General features: G+C 39.5%; 2 protein-coding genes across 3 annotated transcripts in view; one reads left to right on the top strand and one right to left on the bottom strand.

The window, feature by feature from the left end:
* LOC139624209 (RNA-binding protein MEX3B-like) overlaps positions 1–19,569 on the top strand; it is a 222,134-nt gene that overhangs the window by 131,324 nt on the left and 71,241 nt on the right. The gene's annotated exons all lie outside the window — the stretch shown is intronic.
* The window catches only part of frmd3 (FERM domain containing 3), a 57,420-nt gene continuing 38,443 nt past the window's right edge, over positions 593–19,569 (bottom strand). For both annotated transcript variants that reach the window (XM_071483138.1, XM_071483139.1), the window contains exons 12-15: positions 18,373–18,441; positions 18,036–18,160; positions 6,906–7,143; positions 593–6,108 (exon numbers count right to left, since the gene is read on the bottom strand). In XM_071483138.1, coding sequence (XP_071339239.1) covers positions 5,628–6,108; positions 6,906–7,143; positions 18,036–18,160; positions 18,373–18,441 — 913 coding nt within the window. In that variant the 3' untranslated portion in view covers positions 593–5,627. The remainder of the gene's footprint in view (positions 6,109–6,905; positions 7,144–18,035; positions 18,161–18,372; positions 18,442–19,569) is intronic.

Raw genomic sequence — 19,569 nt, 5'->3', positions numbered from 1 at the left:
AACAACTGTTTGCATTTAATTCTCTACACAAAAAAATCTCCAGGCAATACAGCAGTTCTCCAGTATCGTATTTTGTCTCTTTATGTCACAGACACAACAGCCACAGTTTGATCCAGTTTGGGAGAATGAATAATCAATCTTACCTGGAAGATTCCCTGTCTTCTGTTTATTTCAGCCAAGTTACAGAGAAGTTATGGTCGGGCCTACTTGAGCTCTCTTTTGGTAAATACATTTACTGCCCTAAAAGTAGATATATTGTAATATTTCTCATCTAACAGAGTAAAGGTTTGAAGACGCCTTGTATCCCAGAAATCTGTCGCTTAGACAAACATCACCATAGAGACGGTGACACAAACTGTAGTAACTCCTTTATACCACATGAGGGAGAAAAATCTTTCAGAAACTTTTGAGAAATTGTCTTAAATCTCAAAGGCTCAAACATTGATTTGTTCTGACATTAATATTACTAAGATCTATAAGGAGTACAAATTAAGGGAACCCAAGTCCCAAACCTTTAACTTGTGTGAAAACCAGAATAAACAAACAGTTACATTAAGTAAAGTAAAAATAATCCACACATTAGGCACCATCTTTGAATATATATATTCATTGGGGAGCTTTATTGTGGCAGTATTAACATATAAAACAATCCATGTTTTGTTTTGTTTTTTTTTTATAACATACAAACATTCAAAATTTTCACTTCACAAAGTTCATAAGGCTTGGTTGTCCCAGAAGAGAGGGGGTCATTACTTCAGGATTTCTTTTTTTTTCTTTTTTCTGATTCTACTTAAATTAAATCTCCCAGAGTTTCTTATTAAAAGAGACTGAATGGCAAAAATAAGAAAAAAAAAAGAAAAAAACAATCAGACTAACCCATAAAACAACTAAACAATCAGTTTGACTAACAATCAAAAACAACAAAGTGACCGTGCAAGAGAATCTGCTACTGTACATGCCCACACAACACTGAAATAATATACTAAACAACAGTTTATTTTCCTCTTGTACCGTGTGATGTCCAATAGATTTGCATATAGTAGACCTGAGTTCAAATATTTAAAATCTTAAATAAATCTATTAAAAGCAGTGTTTGTGTATTAGTTTAAACAGTTTATTTCCAGGTTTTGGTTGTCTGTAAAGCAGTCTTATTTTTACTGATAATTAAAGGTACATAATTAAATTTAAGGTTTGTAAATACTTGACTCATGTCAGGAACTTGTAAATTTGTATTAAGTAATACCTCAGATGTGACATCAACTGGTGTGTGATCGTGATGATGTTTTTAATCACAGTTTTATGTACGTACAGGCAACAAAAGTTGTACTCTCAGTCCACCTATATGCTGTTGTAAAACACAGGAACTAGAAGTTCAGTAGCTCAAAACAAGAGCTAAATCTCAAAGGGGTTAAATTCCCCTTTAAACTCATAAAGGCTGCTATAAATGAGCTACAGACTAATATAATGCTACAGTGTCATGGAGCCAAAGATCTGTTTCATCACAGAACTGAACGGCCTTTTTTTGTTTGCAGTGAGTTGAGGTGGTTTATGTTCCATTTACTCTGTTGGTTGTTTTTAAACATCTTAAAAACTCAACATCTAAACAACTGATTCAGTTAATAGCATGCTTCGTTAGCAATGAGGTTAGGAGTTAGCATTAGCATTTAGCGTCTGGCTTTAATGACTTACACACACAGCAAAAGCACAATGAAAGTAACAAGTTCAATATTTTAGAGCTGCTCTTTAAGAGATACTAAAATGATCTTTTCCTTTTCTTTGTACTGAGACATCATTTAACTGAGACAAAATCTCATTTTGTTTTGAGACAAGCTAACAGAATTATTAACTGTTCAGTCTTGTCAAGTCAACAATTAAAATGAAGTACAAAACACACTGCATGATGTGTTTTGGTTTTTAAATGTGGTGAAAAATTGCTCAGATTATCTATGCCTAACTTTGATTGAGAGAAAAGCCAGTAATGTCTCAAATTCTTCTCTTCTTCCCTTTCTCCTGTTAGTAGAAACACAAACACATGCATTCATCTAAGATGTTCAAGACAGCCAAGCCTATATCTAGATTGCTTTACACAGACAAGACACAGAGGGAAGAAAGAAAGGAAATCTTTACCCAGATTGCGTTTTTTTGCCACAACTATAAACAGTATTTACAGATGAGGGCATGCGATTTGCATTGAGAGGTCAGCAGACGGAGCCGAGTGAGAGCTTCCCAGGTTAGTTAGAGGACGACGCACAGAAATAAAGGACCAAAGCCGGGATAAACTATGTCTGTACAGCTGTGTACATGAAGCCTACACAGAGTCCTTTTATTTTAAATCTACAGTGAATCGCTCGAGCATTTTGGTGCATGTGCAAACTGGAGGAGAAAGAGTTACACATGAAGACAAGATGATACTTCATGATGATATCCCCCACTGTTAGTTGTCATGGGAAGATGGTGATCATTTAGCAGTGCATACAGCTCAGCCTCATCCACTACAGTGAAGCTGCTTTTACCTCAGAGTCTGTGGTGTTAAATGCAAATGTCGTCATCATAGTGGTTTAGTCCTTTGCTTGGTTTCAGCATTGAAACTCAGTGCATGTACTGTAGTAGGAAAATAAATACTTTGTCCCAAATAAGCGTGTTTCTGTTGTTACTGCATATTTTCTATATGCATAAAGCTTGTTAATGCATAAAAGTCTACAGAGTTACATGACAACACGGCTGATAATATGAGGCAGCAACATTGGATTGAATATAATGAGAGGGCTTTGATGGTTATATGCATTGCAGCGGCCTCTGTAGCAGCCAGCCTACAAAGAGTATGGAGAGTGGTTTCTGAAAATAAACTTTAAAGCATTAGTTCAGTTCTTTATAAGAGTCTAAATATAGTGTGAGCGCTTTGACAGAGAGATTATGCTTGTTTGATAGTAGTATACCAATTATGAACTAGCATGACTGTCTGCTCTGCCATACAGCAGTACAGAGGTTCAGCTACGATGGCCAAACTGCAATTACTGGCTCTCAACAGTAAGGACTTTATCCAAGTCAGAATGACTTGGATGCATACATAGTGGAGTGAAATGAAGCTTCAACAACACGGACAGTCTGCAACCATATTTATGTCTGGCTTCAGACTTGGTATAAATACATACAGTGTTTGGATATTCATAATAGTGAAACATGTATGAATGTTATGGATAAACTATATTGTTATGCTGTGATTAGATTAATTTTTTTTCTTTCTTTCTATTTTTTTTTTTTTTTTAATTCTTTAGACACATATTTGTTATTTTGAACATAAATTGCTGATGCCCTTTCCTGAGAAGTTGATCCACATCAAACTATATTTTGAACAGAACTTTTTTTTTTTTTTTTAACAACATATGTTTTCATTTGATCTGAAGTCATTTCTCATCACTATACCTCTTTGTTCTCCTCTCCATTCAGAGCCACTATACTATAACTGACAGGCACTGTCTATATGCTGAACAATCACGCTGTGATAGCTGTGAGTTCCCAAATGTTACGAGGCTACTAGAGTCAGATTTACATTTTAGCCCAGTGATGAGTGAAGTCATAAGTTTCCATAGTTTAAATCTGGGTTTGTTTCATACTGTGACCTCACCTTTGTGTATTGTAGATCATATACTTAATGACCGACACGTTGACACAGATGAACCCTTAGCATAAAGTCACAACCTACAGGTCATACCTTGTTCTATAGTTCTGTACCCAATAAAGATTTTTAGTCAGTGTTTTGCTGCCCCTCTTGGTTTAAGCTATATATTATTCATCTTTGACTCCATGGCTCCAGACCTTTGGGAACCCCAGCCATATCAACAGTGAATGTCCATGAACACACCCTTATACAGTCTCAACTAAAAATCTCATTCCTCAAACTTCACTTTTCAACATCTTCCTCATCTATAACTCCTGATAACTTTGTGACATTAAAATGAGAAAATACTGTCTCTGTTTATTTCAATGATAAACACAGGGTGCTCAATATTATCCTATCACTGATCTTCTACAAATGCTGATCTGTTTCTGTAAGTTAAATAACTGTAACTGTACTCCCATCTGATCAACATCTTCTACACTACGAAATGGCCTGTATGAGAGTCCCAGTCACTTGTCCCATCCTATGTCATGTACCTGCAGTGTAGTTGGAGTAAACACACCTGCTCCTCTGGGCAGTTTCAAATACCATCCTGTCTCTTCAATTCCCACTGACACATATACAGAGCTCCATCAAAACTAGTATCGACCAACACATGACCCTCAGGTCCAATATCACAGTTGAATTTAAACATACAGTGTCTTTTTCTCATAAGTTTACATGTAACCCTTTTTTCCCTTCATACATTTTAAGTTAAAACTCTCTAAAACCACTTTGAAAGTTGCACTAATGGCCTTAATCAATGAGCTAACATTTAGTTCAGAAGACAAAACACACACGTTTTATCATAACAAACAGACTAAAGTTTCTCTCATGCCACCCTCCTATTTCCAAAATGACATCACATAATCTGAAACAGCTGTAATCTGTGGTCTGTGTAAAAGATTTGTGCTATAGCCTCTGTAGGAAAAACCCAGGGTGCTACCAAGTCAACAAATATTGACGGTAGTCTTAAAAAATAGTTTAAATTTCTCAACACCCATCACCCCAATAAACTTCAATAAATTTGCTTTTTTTTTGTAATCTTTTGTAAACTCTTAATTTCAAAATAAGATCAAAGTAGATCCTCTGACTGAAAAATTCCTGAAAGATCTGGATCACATAAAAATGTACAAAACATTAAAAACAACTTATTTAAGATTGGTATTAGTTATCAATATTCTCTTTTGTTTTTAAATATATATAATGTGGCTGTGGCTATTGTTGCGTTCAGTGACAAATCAATTATCTCTCGTTCTGTTCCCACCCACTCCGTCATGACTGACAGGCTCTGTGACCAATCAGGCGCTCTGCTCTGAGGACAAGAACCAATCAGAATGGTTTGTGATATTTACCAAAGAGTCTCTGCATCAACTTGTCAGCATCAGGAGTGAAGAGACCAATAAAACTTCTAAAGCGACTGCTTTTCTTCTTTTTGTGATGTTTTCTCTGTCCATGACCTCCCTCATTTTCATTCTCACAAATCTCTCCCTCCCTCGAGTTGACCAATGACAGTATTTATTGTCCACTTTCTTTTCAGTTCATCACTGCCATAGGTGTCTATCTTAACAAGTAATTGGATCCTATAATTAAAATCTTTATCTCTCTTTTCTTCAAGACACTAAATCGTGCTGCCAAAGAGGTGAAAGAAATCTACTAGTTTTAGTGTAATTCAATCAGATATAATGTTTTACAAAGAGGCATCTTCATTCTGGGGCCCTTTGTAATAAAACATCCTACTGCAATTGTGTGAGCCCTCATAAGTGATGCATTTCACCAGCTAATAAAATAAATTGTCCTTAAACAACAGACACAGTTTCATCTCATTGGCAGACTTTTGTGTCTAGAGACATCAGTTGTTAAGACTGAATACAAGATGAGATTACTTGTTGAGACAGACATTTTGGCTTGTTTGTTTCCCTCACAGTGCCTTCTCGCTCTCTCCTTTTCATTTTGTTTCTTTTCCTCTTCAGTCTGACCAGAGGTTCTCCATGGCCATGCTGATCTTACACAGGATCCAGCGCCGAAGTGGGCAGTAATACTCGTAGTGAAACTGCTCAAACTCCGGTGTCTGGCGGATCTCGTGGAGGAAGGACACGTCAATGTCTGACTCCAACAGTAGCAGCAGGGTGGGCACAGTGACAAGCAGGACGCCCATTACCACGGCAACAAAGCGGGCCACGCTCAACACGCATGCATTGACTCTCTCATTGGACGACAGCAGGCGCAGGCTGCTGGTCAGCACTCCACCCATTCGACTTCTTGCAGCCAGGCGGGTGCGTTCGTAGGCCCGGTCTCGCTCCCTCTCGGCTTCCAGCTGAGCCTGGATGTCAGGGTCAGCATGGAGCTCCCTCAGCAGCCTTGCAGGGCTCTGGACTGGAGAGGAGAAGAGCAAGTCGACCCCTCCCTGACTGTCGTCCACTGGGGTGGGCAACATGCTGGCACAGGGGCTGGAGAGGAGAGGGAGTACATTCAACCACAATTAGAAAAGACAGTAATTACTATGTAGGAATGAACAAGGACATAAAAGATAAAGATGGAACATTTTGTTTTCCTCTACTAACAGCAAAGGTTTCAGCTCAGAAGAGACAATCACACAGTTACATGTTGCTACAAGGCATAAGCTCTGTCAGGTCAAACATCTGTCACACAACCCATCTGGGAACCAAGTGCAATGAAGAACAATTTTGACGTTTGCACCAAAAATGTTTTTGAACAAGTGTCCAGAAATTACATAACATACAGGTACACTGTACCATAGGAAAACAATGGATTAGCATGTGTTGTGTTTAGATAGTAGCACAGGAGAAGTGTCTGTACTTTTATTGCCTATTACACTGTTACCTACTACTAGTAACTATTAATTTGTTATTTACTGGGGATAAATATGAGGATTCTTAAGCCGCTCTTGTGTTATATTGAATGAAAGTCTACTTTAATACTGCTTGTAGCTCTGTTTTTAACTCCTGAATGGAATTATCTGGATCTTAAGCTGAATGCTCCACTATTTTCACCAGCTTGTTGCTAACTTTTGTTGTTGTCTGTCTTTTGCTCGGTTCTGAGCTGTGGTTTTTTAATCTAGTCTGAAAACAGGTGCCTGCTGTGGCTGAACACGATGCGATTTGAGCAATTAGAGTGAACCTAAACAGAAAGGAAGTAAATCAAAAACAATGAGCTGAAAAGACTATAAAAAAATGTTGATTAGACTGTAGCTGCTTTGAAAAATTTGTTATAAAATTCTATGGACCTGTAGACAAGCTCAGAAATGGTGAGTGCGCCACTCGCGTCATCGTCTTCCTCCACTTCAACTTCAGCTTTGGGCGTCTGTGCTCGGAGATTTGAGGTTTCCATGGAAACATGGGGAAGCTGCAGGTCATTGCTCAAAGCAGAGTTTCCTCCCTCAGCACTTTGTTGCTCTGTGTCTGTGGGTGCAGCTGAAGGTTTGAGAGGAGACAAAGGAACTGAGTCCTTCACAGCAACAACACCTGGTGAGGGAATAAGACAAGAAAGACAGACAGAAGAAATATGTTTAATGTTACACTGTGTTTCCTGAGTAATTAAAAGGCAAAATACAGCATCACATGCTTGAGCTAAATGTCCTTAGTTCAACTGCAACTTTGTAAAATTTCACAAACATCAAGTATTTACTGAAGAAATAATAACTGTATTTTTTTTTTTTTAGCTGTCATATGTCGCATCTTTTTTTTAATGTTTGTTGTGTGTTCCAGTGTGGGACACCAGTGTCCATGTTCACAATGTAAACATGTTACATACACAAAATATTTTATATTTTGTAAGCAACTGCACAACATATCGTTATGTGTTTATAGTAAATGTAATCTGGTCACAATCATGTTTGGTCTGGTTGTAAATATGTTTCCTACAAAGTGTATTTGCTGTTGCAGTTTAGTTGCATAGAAACATAATTTCTAGGAAACAGGATTGAAGTGGGACAAAGAGCCACTCTCTGCTGTTTTACATGGTAGTTGAACAAACTAGCCACATGATGGCGCTCCTCTACTTCTTAAGATTAGAGCACCCACAGCTATATCACCCATAACACTGACTTCTAAAATGAAAAATGAACAATTTGATGTTTTGTCAGTTAATACTAGTAAAGTCTTGGCTCCGAGTGCTTGCAGCAGCTTTAAGTCATTGGCCTACGGATGCTGGCAGGGGACAATAACTATGTGAGTGAGTAATACTGTTCAGGCTGAGATGAGCTGATTTCAAAAATAATGCTGCAGTGTAACACTCATTCCTGCTGATGTGACATAGTTTGACAGCAGAGCGGCGAACACAGCCTGCGAGTGTGTGTTTATGTGTGTGTGGATGCGCTTCGTTTTGAGGTGTTGACTTAATGAAGAGTTTCTCAGACATCACTGATGCCTCGGTGCACGCAATGAATCTGAATATGTACGTTTGTGAGTGTTTGTGTGAATGTTAAAAATAAGCTCAGCTGTCTTCCTGCTACGGATTAAGTAGGAGCTGGGGGGGTAAATGTCCAGTGACGTGTGACTCAGCTTGTCGACACCTCTGTAATCCAGACAAACACACACACACACACACACACACACACATTGCGCTAGGCATAGAAATTGTTAATATTCAATATTAATACAGTATGTTCCATTGCATAATAATAAATTACTATTAATACTACTGTATTGAGCTGAACTCATTCTAACAAAATAACAGTGGCAGTCATACAGTAAATACAAAAAAAACATACAACAACTCTCACATTTAACCTTTTTGAGGTGTGCAGCTGCTTACAGGTCTGAGAAAGGTTGAAATATCAAAGAATATACTGGAAATGTAGTTGTTTGTTTGCCACAAGTCACAGAAACTCAAGGCCAAAGTGACTAATCAGTTGCCAGGACAACTGATTCAAACACAAGTTGAGAGAAATTAAAGAAGGACAAGGAGCAAGGGAGAGAGAAAACCTGAGGAGCAAAAGGTGACAGCTACCATGGAAACAGAGTCAGCAAAAAGCCAACGAGCGAGTGAACCCAGGGAGAGACAAGAGCATAAACTTATACTGATGAAATTGGGAAGCAGGAGCAGAGGAAACATGAGAGGAGTAAAACAACACAGGTGAGGAAGCTGGAAGTAGAATGATGAAAACACACACAAAAATTCAACAACCTTGGTGAAATATTGCAGCAGACAGTAATTCTCTGAATTTATCATAATGCATCTTCTCACAGGTCACAGCTGCACAGCAAACAGGGGAAACTGAACTGTAATAATAATAATAATAATAATAATAATAACAATAATAATTTATTGTACTTCACACTAATCATAACTTCTAATGTCCTCCTCAAAATGATGGACCCATGCTTGATGAGTTAAAATAGCTGTATTACAAGGAAGAACAAGAACATACAATCTGTGATGGTGATAATACTGGTGCTTTGCAACTGATTCACAATTAAGATTATAATAATTCATGTGCATCCTTAACTGACTTTAATTTGCAAGTGAAATGCCAACATATGAGGTTGCTCAAAAATCTTTGATCTTATTTTGGCCTTTTGCCAATTGATAGAATCAGCTAAAACAAAAACCCTAAACTTCCAAACAATTATTTTCTTGACAAAAGAGGCCACTGGCTGAATGTAGTGGGAATATAATCATAATATAAACTGAACACACAGCACATATAACACAGTAACTCTGCTGTTTTCCCATTTAAAATACTGTCTCCTCTCTGTCCTTTTAGCTGAGATACAAACCTCTCCTTAGATGCTATTCACACTACAAAGTGCTGGATTCCAGCATGGTCACCATACACACATACGAACACACACTTATGCACACACAGAACTGGGTTTTCCCCTGTTATGAAAGTGTTGACAGACCTATTTATCTTTGTCATTCAACCTCATCATTGACACCCAGACACCTTCAAAGTATATTTACAACTGTGCAAGTGTGCAAGAAGTGTTGTGTTTTAGTGGGGTCTGGTTACTCAGCTCTTCTTGCTCATGCAACTGAAACAACACACAAGACTACTGATGCTCAATAAGTTTTAAACGCCTTTTAAACATATTTCACATCAGCATTTGGTCTCATCTTGTTTTCCTTTGACCACTTTTCATCAAAAGTGCTATAACAATAAAATGACATACTGTATTCCATGTTGAGAGGACTTATTTTGTATCAACAACGGAAGAATGCTAAAATGTTGAACTTCAGTGATATGTCATTTAAACTGCAGACCTGCTCCTCTTACGCAGACGTCTTACTACAATGGAACAACCTCTTAGATTCACCCTCCCTGTACAGTCTTAATCGAAAGAACTGGATCAGCTGTAAAGCATCACTCGTAAACCTGATGAAGATTCAGTGTCAGACTCAAGGACACCTCAGCAGGGAGGAGGTGCACCAATGAAGGGACTACAAAATGAGGCCAGTAAGTCCCAACCTGCCCCTATTTTAATATATATATATTCCTAAAAACAAGTTGTAAACAGAGCACTGGGTGTGCAGTTGTTACCAACCTTCTGCAAATCTTATTATCACTGATATTGAATAATAATAAAAATATAAATCATGATTAATAGTTTTATAAAAGCTTTTATCAAACTGTTTTTTCAAATCATCTTAAACTTGCCTTTGTGAAATTGATCAAAACGTTAATGTTGGTTGGAAACTTTCTAATCTCATAAATAGTCTTATAAAATGTAAACAAATTGATAATGTCAGAGTCCAGATTTTTCTCTGGGCCCCGGCTTAATCTGACCAGTGATGACATGTACAGCTGCATGTCATCTTTCCACCACTGGCTGTTGAGGTGGTGTCCAGCAAACAATGTGGGCTTTGTAGGTAATTGGTGGACTTTCTAGGCTAAACCTGATTAGTAGTCTGATTACTAGAGGCAGCATACATCCCATGCTATATGGAGCAGCTCTCATATTTAGAAATCTAGTCATGTTTATTAGAAAGCCAAAACAATAACAGGCCAGAGTTGAGACCAGCAGGCAGGGTTGCAGTATTACATGCTTCTCTGTGCTTCTCTGAGGACAGTCACCTGCCATAAACCCTAGAGAAACTGTGTCACCTAAATCAAAAGTAAACAGAGAGGAGTTACATATATATAAACCAAATAAAAATCAATGCAACAAATCCAAAAAACAGGACAGATAAATATTAGATAACTTTCCTGAAACGCCCTGTTACCAATGATCTGATAACTGATCATCACATTGATCTACTCTGTCTTACTGAAACCTGGTTGCAGCAGGAAGAATATTTTAGTCTAAATGAATAAACTCATATTAATTTTCACATTCCTCGAAGCACAGGCTGGAAAATTTATCCAAAAACCTCTTTTGTCTGACCTTTTTTTTTTTTTTAAAGTTGCAGTTTACAGTAATGGACTACAATGGACATACAGCATATGGGAAAAAATCCATTACAGCAGGTGTCAATCCATTAATTGTGTAACCAAATTTACAGAAAGCATTCCACTTGTATTTAGTTCACTGCCATGTTTCAATACAATGGAGAACAGCTATCTCATCCCCAAATTCCTCTCAATCTAGCCAGTCGAGGCAGATGGTCGCCCACAATGAGTCTGGTTCTGTTGGAGGTTCCCTCCCGGTGAAAGGGAGTTTTTCTTCTCCACTGTCTCCAAGTGTTTGCTCACTGTGGGAACTGTTGGGTGTCTCTTTCTAATATTGTAAGGTCTTGACCTTACCCTGTATAGTGCCTTGAAATAATGTCTGTTGTTACTTGGCGCCAAACAAATAATGTTGAATTGGCTTGAAATGGAAATAAAAGCATGAAGGTAATCAACATTTAAGCCGCTTATTCAGAGCTGCAACAGCTCTCTTATGAGATGCTTTCTACTTACAAATCTATCATTGAAATATTTAACTATAGTCCCTCAGCCTTCTCTTTCACTACAAATCTGTTTAGCACCTCTCTGTATTTTACACAGCTAGACAGAAAACATAGCATTGTGATGCACTGTGTTATACTGTAGACATTATGGTTATGTAAGGAGCATAGAGCATGGACTATAATGTGTACTTCAACACACATGATATATTTGTGGTCTACTACTCATTCAGATGGGTGCACACACAAACACGCAGACACACACACACACTAGAGAGATCACTTGAGAGTCTCAGGATGTTTGACAGATTACACTTACAGTTTGCACCATGCGGTTGCCACAACAGACCTGGCAACCCAGCGACGGGGCTAATTTAACTCACACATTTAATGCACGTTTACATCTTGCATCACACTCATCAACACACGACACACAAAACACACAGAAGACACGTGTCTTCCTGTGATGTATGCACTTTAAGGGACTGACAGCTAAAATAAACTTCATTAAATGCGACTTAAGTATAGTAAACCATACATTACTTCATATATATGTTGATGTATTTCTGCCTTTTCCACTTCATCTTACTCTGTTCCAGTGTATTCCTCTGATGGCCAGTACCAGTTCCACTGATACGTCCCCCTTGCCCAACCAGTCGTACATAAACGTCCCGTGCCGTGTGATTGGCTATACGTAGATGTAGGCTACGCCGTGTTGTTATCTTCACTTGGCACCTCAAGGCCTCGGCCACTACTATTGAAGATGCCCGTTCCTCTGTAGCCTCCTCTGGGTGGAATACTTCAAGAGGCCCGGCCTCTCCCTTGTCCATCTCCTCACCCTCCAGTCTCTTGGAGGTTACGTCCAGCCTGAGTCCCCCTGCCCTGCCCTGGATCCCACAGCTATGGCTGTCGCCTAAGTTGGGCCGGTCACTTACTCCCAGCTCCAGACTGCTCTGCATGAGGCCACCTCCAACATCACTGCTGTGTCTGTGCTCAAGAAGCTCCATCATTCGGACAGATCTTGGACCAGCTGTCTGCAGCAAGACCGCCACACTGACTGACTGGGCTGCCAGCTGAGCTCTTGAGGCTGGGATGGGTATGAACACACACACACATGCACAAACACACACATGCCTATACATACACACTTGTAGAGATGGTGAGAGATGTACACCAGACACATTCTCTCTCTCTCTGATGAACAGACATGGTGGGCCCGACTATGAATGTCAGCGATTTAACAAAGAGTGCTGGGGCATTAGAGGAGGATAAGGCCCAAAGCTGCAGTTTCTATATATAACCAGGTGGTCGTTGCTGCAGAGGGGCAGCTAATCTAACTATGATTACAGAGGGGCATGCCTGACCCAGGAAGGGATGCAGATAACTTTCTTTTCCTCTCTACCAATCTTTCTTTATCTTTGTATTTCTTCCTATCAGGCACTTATTTCTGTTTCACTCTACAGTAAGTCCCCAGCTGACAGTCTGACAGACAGAAACAAAGTTCACTCACTGAAAGCTCTCCAAGCTAATTTGTGATTACAGACAGGCAAGTGTGAACTGAGAAGGGATAAAATCCAGTATTAATATGAACTGAACTTACAGTAGTTTGGTGGAGGAAAAAATAAGACTTATAGTATCACTTGACAGGGGCCCACATGTTGTGTTAGGTCATGGTAGGAGTGTGGATGATGCCGCACATGTAAGATACAAATATCCCCATGAAACATCCATGGGTGATAACCTAAGGCAAAACATGACCTCTGTGTGTATGTGTATGTGTGTGTGTGTGTGTGTGTGTGTGTGTATGTGTGTGTGTGGATTTTGGTAGATAAGAAGGGGACAGGCTGCACAAACAGAACAAGGTCAGCACTGACCTTGGGTCAGCTTCCTATTTCCCCTCTAATGGCTGAGATTAGTGCTCTGAATATAGACGGTGATCCTAGACCATCTCCTGAGAACACTTTATCCCAAAGTCCTTGTAGCACCTTCTTCAAACAGTCAGCATTTGACTGCTTAAAGGTGTGCGTATACACAAACTAGTTTGTATCGTGTGTTGTTCGACCATATGTGTAGGCAAAAATGTTTCAGGCTGTTACAAAAGGCCACATTTAAAGGTGGGGTAACTGCTTGAAAAGACAAGTCATTCAAATGGGGATAACAAAATATATTTTTAGCCAATCTTTCTTGAATACATTCAAGGTGTTGCACTTGGTTGCAGTCATAGACGCAAATTAGAAACAAATCAAAACGGACAACTTGAGAGAGAAGTTTAAATCCTGTCCTTTCTCATCTGGCCAGTGGCTGTATGAAGTGGGTGTGCTTCTCAGATTGTTGGTTGCAGAAGATTACAGAAATTACCAAAAAGCACAACCACTTCATGCAGTGACTGGTTTGCCGAGGTGAAAGTAAGCAGGATTTTCACTTCTTTTTCAAAGTCTCTTTTTGTATTCTTCTATTTGGGGTGGACAACCGAGTCCATGAATTTGTCGGAGACTGACAAAAGATGAGCGCTGTTATCCCAATTTGTAGAATTCATTGTGTCCCACTACTCTGTAAAGTGACTCCATGACCAATCAGGAGGTCTTTAGATATGTCGACGGTCGGACAACACATTAAGTAATAGAAGTAGTTAATTTGAGGCATACCTCAGCTTTAACCTCTCTTCACCTGAAGTCTTCTAAAGCTGTGCTGTCTGAAAAGCAATACTGCACTGTAATGTACTGTATATCAGTATCTTTTCAAAACAATGGGTTGTTCTCTGTTTTATATAACCCTAATCCACTGACTAATGTTTTGTCAGTGTCCTTTGGATGTTCAAAGCAGAATGTAATCAGCCCATCATTATCTGACTGGGAACTGCAGACAAAGACACAAAAGTCAATGAGAAAAGCAAGATCTACAACTTTTCCATCAGTGGCTGATCATTATTCCTCCACAGATGTATAGGCCTAGTTCAGCTATTTTTACAAACTGAGATATTTTCTGTTATACCAAGGAGCATACAACGCAGAGTGACAGGAGATGCCGTAGGAAACAAGGCATTCTCAGTCTGAATCTTGTGTCATTACTCAGCATGTATCCTGTCAGGCCCTTGATTTGATGACTACCTCCTGCCCCTCCCAAACCAACAAACAGAGACAGCCGATATGGTTAGTGCCGCAGCTCTTTGACCCTGAGCCAAGACAGAATTGATTTTCCTTTAAATGGGATGAGGGCAGATGAGAAAAAGACAGAGAGCAAGACACAGAAGGCAGGAAAAGCTAGAGGATGACCGTAAATTCTGCTAGAGGAGGCGTAAGAGAAGAAGCCCATCAACAGTTTGAGGAGAGTGATGGCACAACGGCGTGATTGTACTGTATATGTGTGAAGGCCTAAATAGCTTTCAGCCGGGGTCGACGTGTGAGAGTGGAGGAAGCTGAGGAATGAGGAAGGGGGGTAAAAGATGGAGTGAAGGAGGGAGATAGGTGTCAGGCAATATGAGAAGAAGGGCTCCATGTTGGTGAAAGACAAAGGGAAATGCCCTGTGGTTTGTGGAGGGGATGAGTGAATGGAAGAAAAGAAAAGATAAAACAGTACATTAGGAACAGGCTCTTTATGAGGTGGTGGTCTCACTCTCCAAAGAAATAATTTCCATTAAGGGTGTGGAAACATATATAGAGCACTCAAAAACTTCTTGTCCTCCCTCTACTGTGCAGTTTAAGTTACACAGTTAGCTAACAACAAAAAAAATGTCCAGTATCCACGGTCCAAATGATAGAAACTGGGGTGAGTTGATAAAAAGGGTTATTCACTCATCGATAGTACCACACACTACTCTAGGCTACTCTAACCCTGTGATTTATGGTGGCTCAGCCTGAGAGCAAATCTTCAAACACTACCAATGGCGTAACTATCGACGGTACAGCAGGTGCACTGCACCGGGGTCCCGTAGCTGTCTGGGGCCCATCACCCTTACTGTGCCTACTGACACACTGTGCAAGCTACCTTTTAGTTGATTTGTTGTTGGCTGGCAAAAGCTATTTCAGATGTTTGATAGTTGCTGTGGTGGTTTCAGTCCAGGACAAGCTGTTTGCGTAGAGTTAATAAATTTGACACTAAGGCTGCTGTCTGATGTGCGGATCAAAGGCTAGTTAACAGGAGTGGAGTAACATGGTGAGCATCCCCATGGTGACACAGCCTTTGTATGCAGTAGTTGTGCGCATAAGCATGAGCTTGCATTTATGTTGGGGGGCACAAGAAAAATATTTTCACCAGGACCAATCACAAAGATGTTATTGAACACTACTCAGGGATTGGATAAACATTGATTTAAATGTAGTATTGTCCTAGCAAGGTAATTGAGCATCAGTCAAAGAGGCAGTAAAGGACAGTGCTCTATCTCTCGGCCTCCTGCTTGTGTGGTTGCTTTGGCTTTCTGACTCAGGAGCCAATACACAGAGTAGCAAGTGGCATTAGGAAATGGTCTACACCTGAGTAGCTTGGGACTTAAGGTTCAACAAAATTTTATCCCAACAAATTTGGGATAGTTTAAAAAGTTTACCAAAAAATTACATTTCTTAAACCTTTATTCATGTGGGACTTCCATTTTTGTCATATATTCTGGGCTAGTTTATGAGAGCTCCTTTTAGTAAAGATGCAAACAACATTATCTGTCTTACAGTGTTTAAATAAAATGTGATTTTACTTAGGTAGGTATGTAGTGCATTGACTCAACAGTAATTTAGTAATTTTTTTTGGCATCCCCTTTATTTCTGAAACCATACCTGATCCCTTGTCAATCTTCTCATATATCAGCCTTGTCTTTCACCTCTCTTATATGCAGTTTCTTTACTTGGGTTCACATCTCTTCTGTTATTTAGGCTAAAATAAATTAATTCTAATTTCCTCCTGTTATGCTTTGCCATACATACTCCACCCCCTGCGGTACATCCATACATTCAAATAGGACTTTTGGTGTACATATTTCCCAACCTATGTTCATTCTCTCAGCTGTACAGCCTGTTTTCTCCACTCTCATATTCTCTCCATCTCTTTTCCCTCCCCTCTCCACCAATACTCTACCATACTGTCTTGTGTAACCTTTCCCCTGCTCTTCCCTGCTTTCTTGTCCTCAACAAGATTTATGCTTCAATCAGATAATAGGTCACAGCGGAGACGGTCAGGAACAAAAACGGAGGGAAAAAGCAACAGAGAATAAGGATAACATGCAAAAAAAAGCCTTACATTACCAGCACTTCTGTGCTGCTTCACTGGGTTTTTCCTGGGCAGTGTTGCCTTCTCAGCCACGTCACCTCATTAAACACACCCTGGGGAAACAACTGATCCAAGTGTAGCTGTGAGCCAAGTGTCAACAGGCCAGCTGATGGATAACTTAACTGAAATATCCTTCAACAACCACCCTCATTATCCTGTTAACCGCTGTGGCTATGTAGTCCTGCATCTGCTTTATTTTGCAGGTCCAACATTTCTAAATAAAGTCCTAAGAAATTTCTGAGGACAGAACTATGTGATATGGCACTAATTATATGGAAAACATACAGGGTTTGCTCCATTTCCATTTCATTCATTCTGATCAGTTGCTGCAGTAACCTGTAAAATCTGACAAGCTGATCTTAGTTAAAAAATCTAGATGCCTTGAAAAAGATAAGTACATGTAAAAATTAATCTTAAGTTATGTTTAATTTAAATCTACTTTTTAAGTTTACTTAATTGGGTGAAGTTATTCCACCTTAAAAATGGCGAGTGAATTTACTTGTCCTTTCTCAGAATAGAGTCTCACAGTCTTTTTTACGCAATAGGTCAGCTGAACATGCATGTGCAATTTTGCCCACAGGCAAACAAACAAATTCAACATAAATGGAGGAGAAAGTTCCCAATAATTAATGAATAATAAATTAATCTTAAAAGCTTTTTTTTTCTTCACAAAACAGCTAATATTCCCTATACTTTATACCAAATTACACAGTTCTTTCCTGGTAACTTTCTACAATCTTATTAGAAATTTATATAGAAATAGTTAAAAAATAACAGAAAATATAAAATAAAGTATTATTGATCTGATTTTATATGATTAATATGAAAAATATGGCTTGCATAAAGGAAAAGAAGCATTACGGGCGTGAACAGAGACAGACCCCCTGGAGCCACAGAAATAACTTCTAATTGAGTTTTCCTTAATGATAACACAAGCTGGGTCTGTGCCTCTGTTTCCGTGATGTCACACCGTGTATCTCCCCTCATAAAACAAACACAAAGTCAGACACATGGACACACAGACACACACAGGCATGGTGGTATCCTTGGGGAGGATCATGGGAGGGGTATTTTTAGCATACTGTGATTGGTGTCTCCAGGGAGACAAGACTGATGGAGGGACGGGAGCATCAGCTGCTCAATTAACGCTCTGTCTGAGCGTTGTGCATGTCCATGTGCTTCCTCCTTCACCAGGGAGACCCCATGTGACTTTCCAGAGGTCTGGAGGGCAGGGGTGTGTATCTGTGTGTTTGTAGAGCAAGTAAGATCCTACCGTTGTCTGTGACTGTCTCTTCATACTCGTTGGTGGAGGGCAGTGCAGGTACCAGAGGTTCCATGTTCATAATGAGGTTTTTATGGCTCAGTGAGTTAAAACTCCGACTCTGACCAAACTGGGCTCTGAAAACACAAAACATCAACAACACTGACTGCTTTGTTGCCTATTTTCCACGTTTTCCTTATAAATGTGGAGCTTGTTGAGGCATGATAATTTGATTAATCCAGGTAATATCTCTTGGTAGAAGGTATTACTGTAAATAACCAAGCAGACAGTAACTTAATTTTGGTTAGATGTTTTCTGACTGCGTGAAAGATTTGCCACTTGTCCTTACCTGCGCACTACTGGTGGCTCTCTCTGAATCTTAGAACTGGCCTCAATCACTTCCTTGGCTACTCTTCCGCTGAAAGGGGGAAAAAAAGGATTAATTGCAAGAAAGACAAAAAGGTGCAACTGCTCAGGAAATACTGTAATTTCTATTTTTTTATATGATGCATTTTTCAAAATTCAATTGCAAAGAACCTAATAAGATAAAAAAAAAATACATTGAGACAACAGGAAAGAACATTAAGCAGCCAATAAGTAACAGTAACAAGTCATTACAACCAAGTCTACAAAAGAATCAATCACCTCTCGTTTTGAGTACACACCTACTTGAGATCCACAGGCTGCAGATGGGTTGATAGTGTCTTTGGGACAGACACACATGTGCCTTAAAATTGACTTATAAAATTGTAAAAAGTATTTTGAAATTGAAACTGCCAATTCCCAATCTATGTGATGTTTTTCACTGTGTCCCTGTCAGTAATTATAGATGCTGCAAGTTGGAGCATGTCTGAGAGAAACAGACATGCTTGGCAACAAACTGGGCAACAAATAATAAATTGTGATTTTTCATTGATTTTGCTTTTGTTGTTGTTCATAATTGGAACTGTTTGTGTTTCTGCAGAGCAGGCAGGTTCCTGCTGGCACGGCCAGCAGCTCCATTAGTCTGATTGTTGGGCAAGTGGAGTTTCTGGACTCTGACCACTTTGGTGCAAGCCAGCTGCCACCATCCTACCCATTAGTCTATTGTTGGTGAGACTGATGGTTGGGTCATAAATTAGAGAGTGAAATGAAATATCTGGGGTAGTAGTCACGCACTTGATAGCTCAAGGGACAGTCGCATCAACACTGCATGCTGGTAAATGTATGCCAATGCTGGAATATGATGGAATAAGCTGATCCAACACCACAAATCTGTTTCCCATTTTGCATGTGGTCAAATGACCAATTCCCATATTTCAGAACAAACTCTGCCATATGCCATTACTTATCATTGACCCTTAAGCCAAACTGCTTTAGGTAGCTGATGAAATGGAGCAGACTGAAGTGTAAGCCTGGTAAAGAGGTTTGTCTGTGATGAGAATCGAGGCTAACATGGTTTCCAGAACAGATTTATATAGAGGCTTTCCTGTGATATAAGAGTTAGTGAATCACAGAAACCAATGCTGGATATAACAGCCAATGCTGGATAGTGCCGTTGTTGATG

Source organism: Trachinotus anak, unplaced genomic scaffold (assembly GCF_046630095.1).
Source record: "Trachinotus anak isolate AG129_WGS33_773 ecotype Australia unplaced genomic scaffold, CSIRO_AGI_Tana_v1 ptg000008l, whole genome shotgun sequence".
NCBI classification, from domain to species: Eukaryota; Metazoa; Chordata; class Actinopteri; order Carangiformes; family Carangidae; genus Trachinotus; species Trachinotus anak.
Note: the sequence above shows the minus strand (reverse complement) of the source record. Positions and strands in the feature narration are given on the sequence as shown.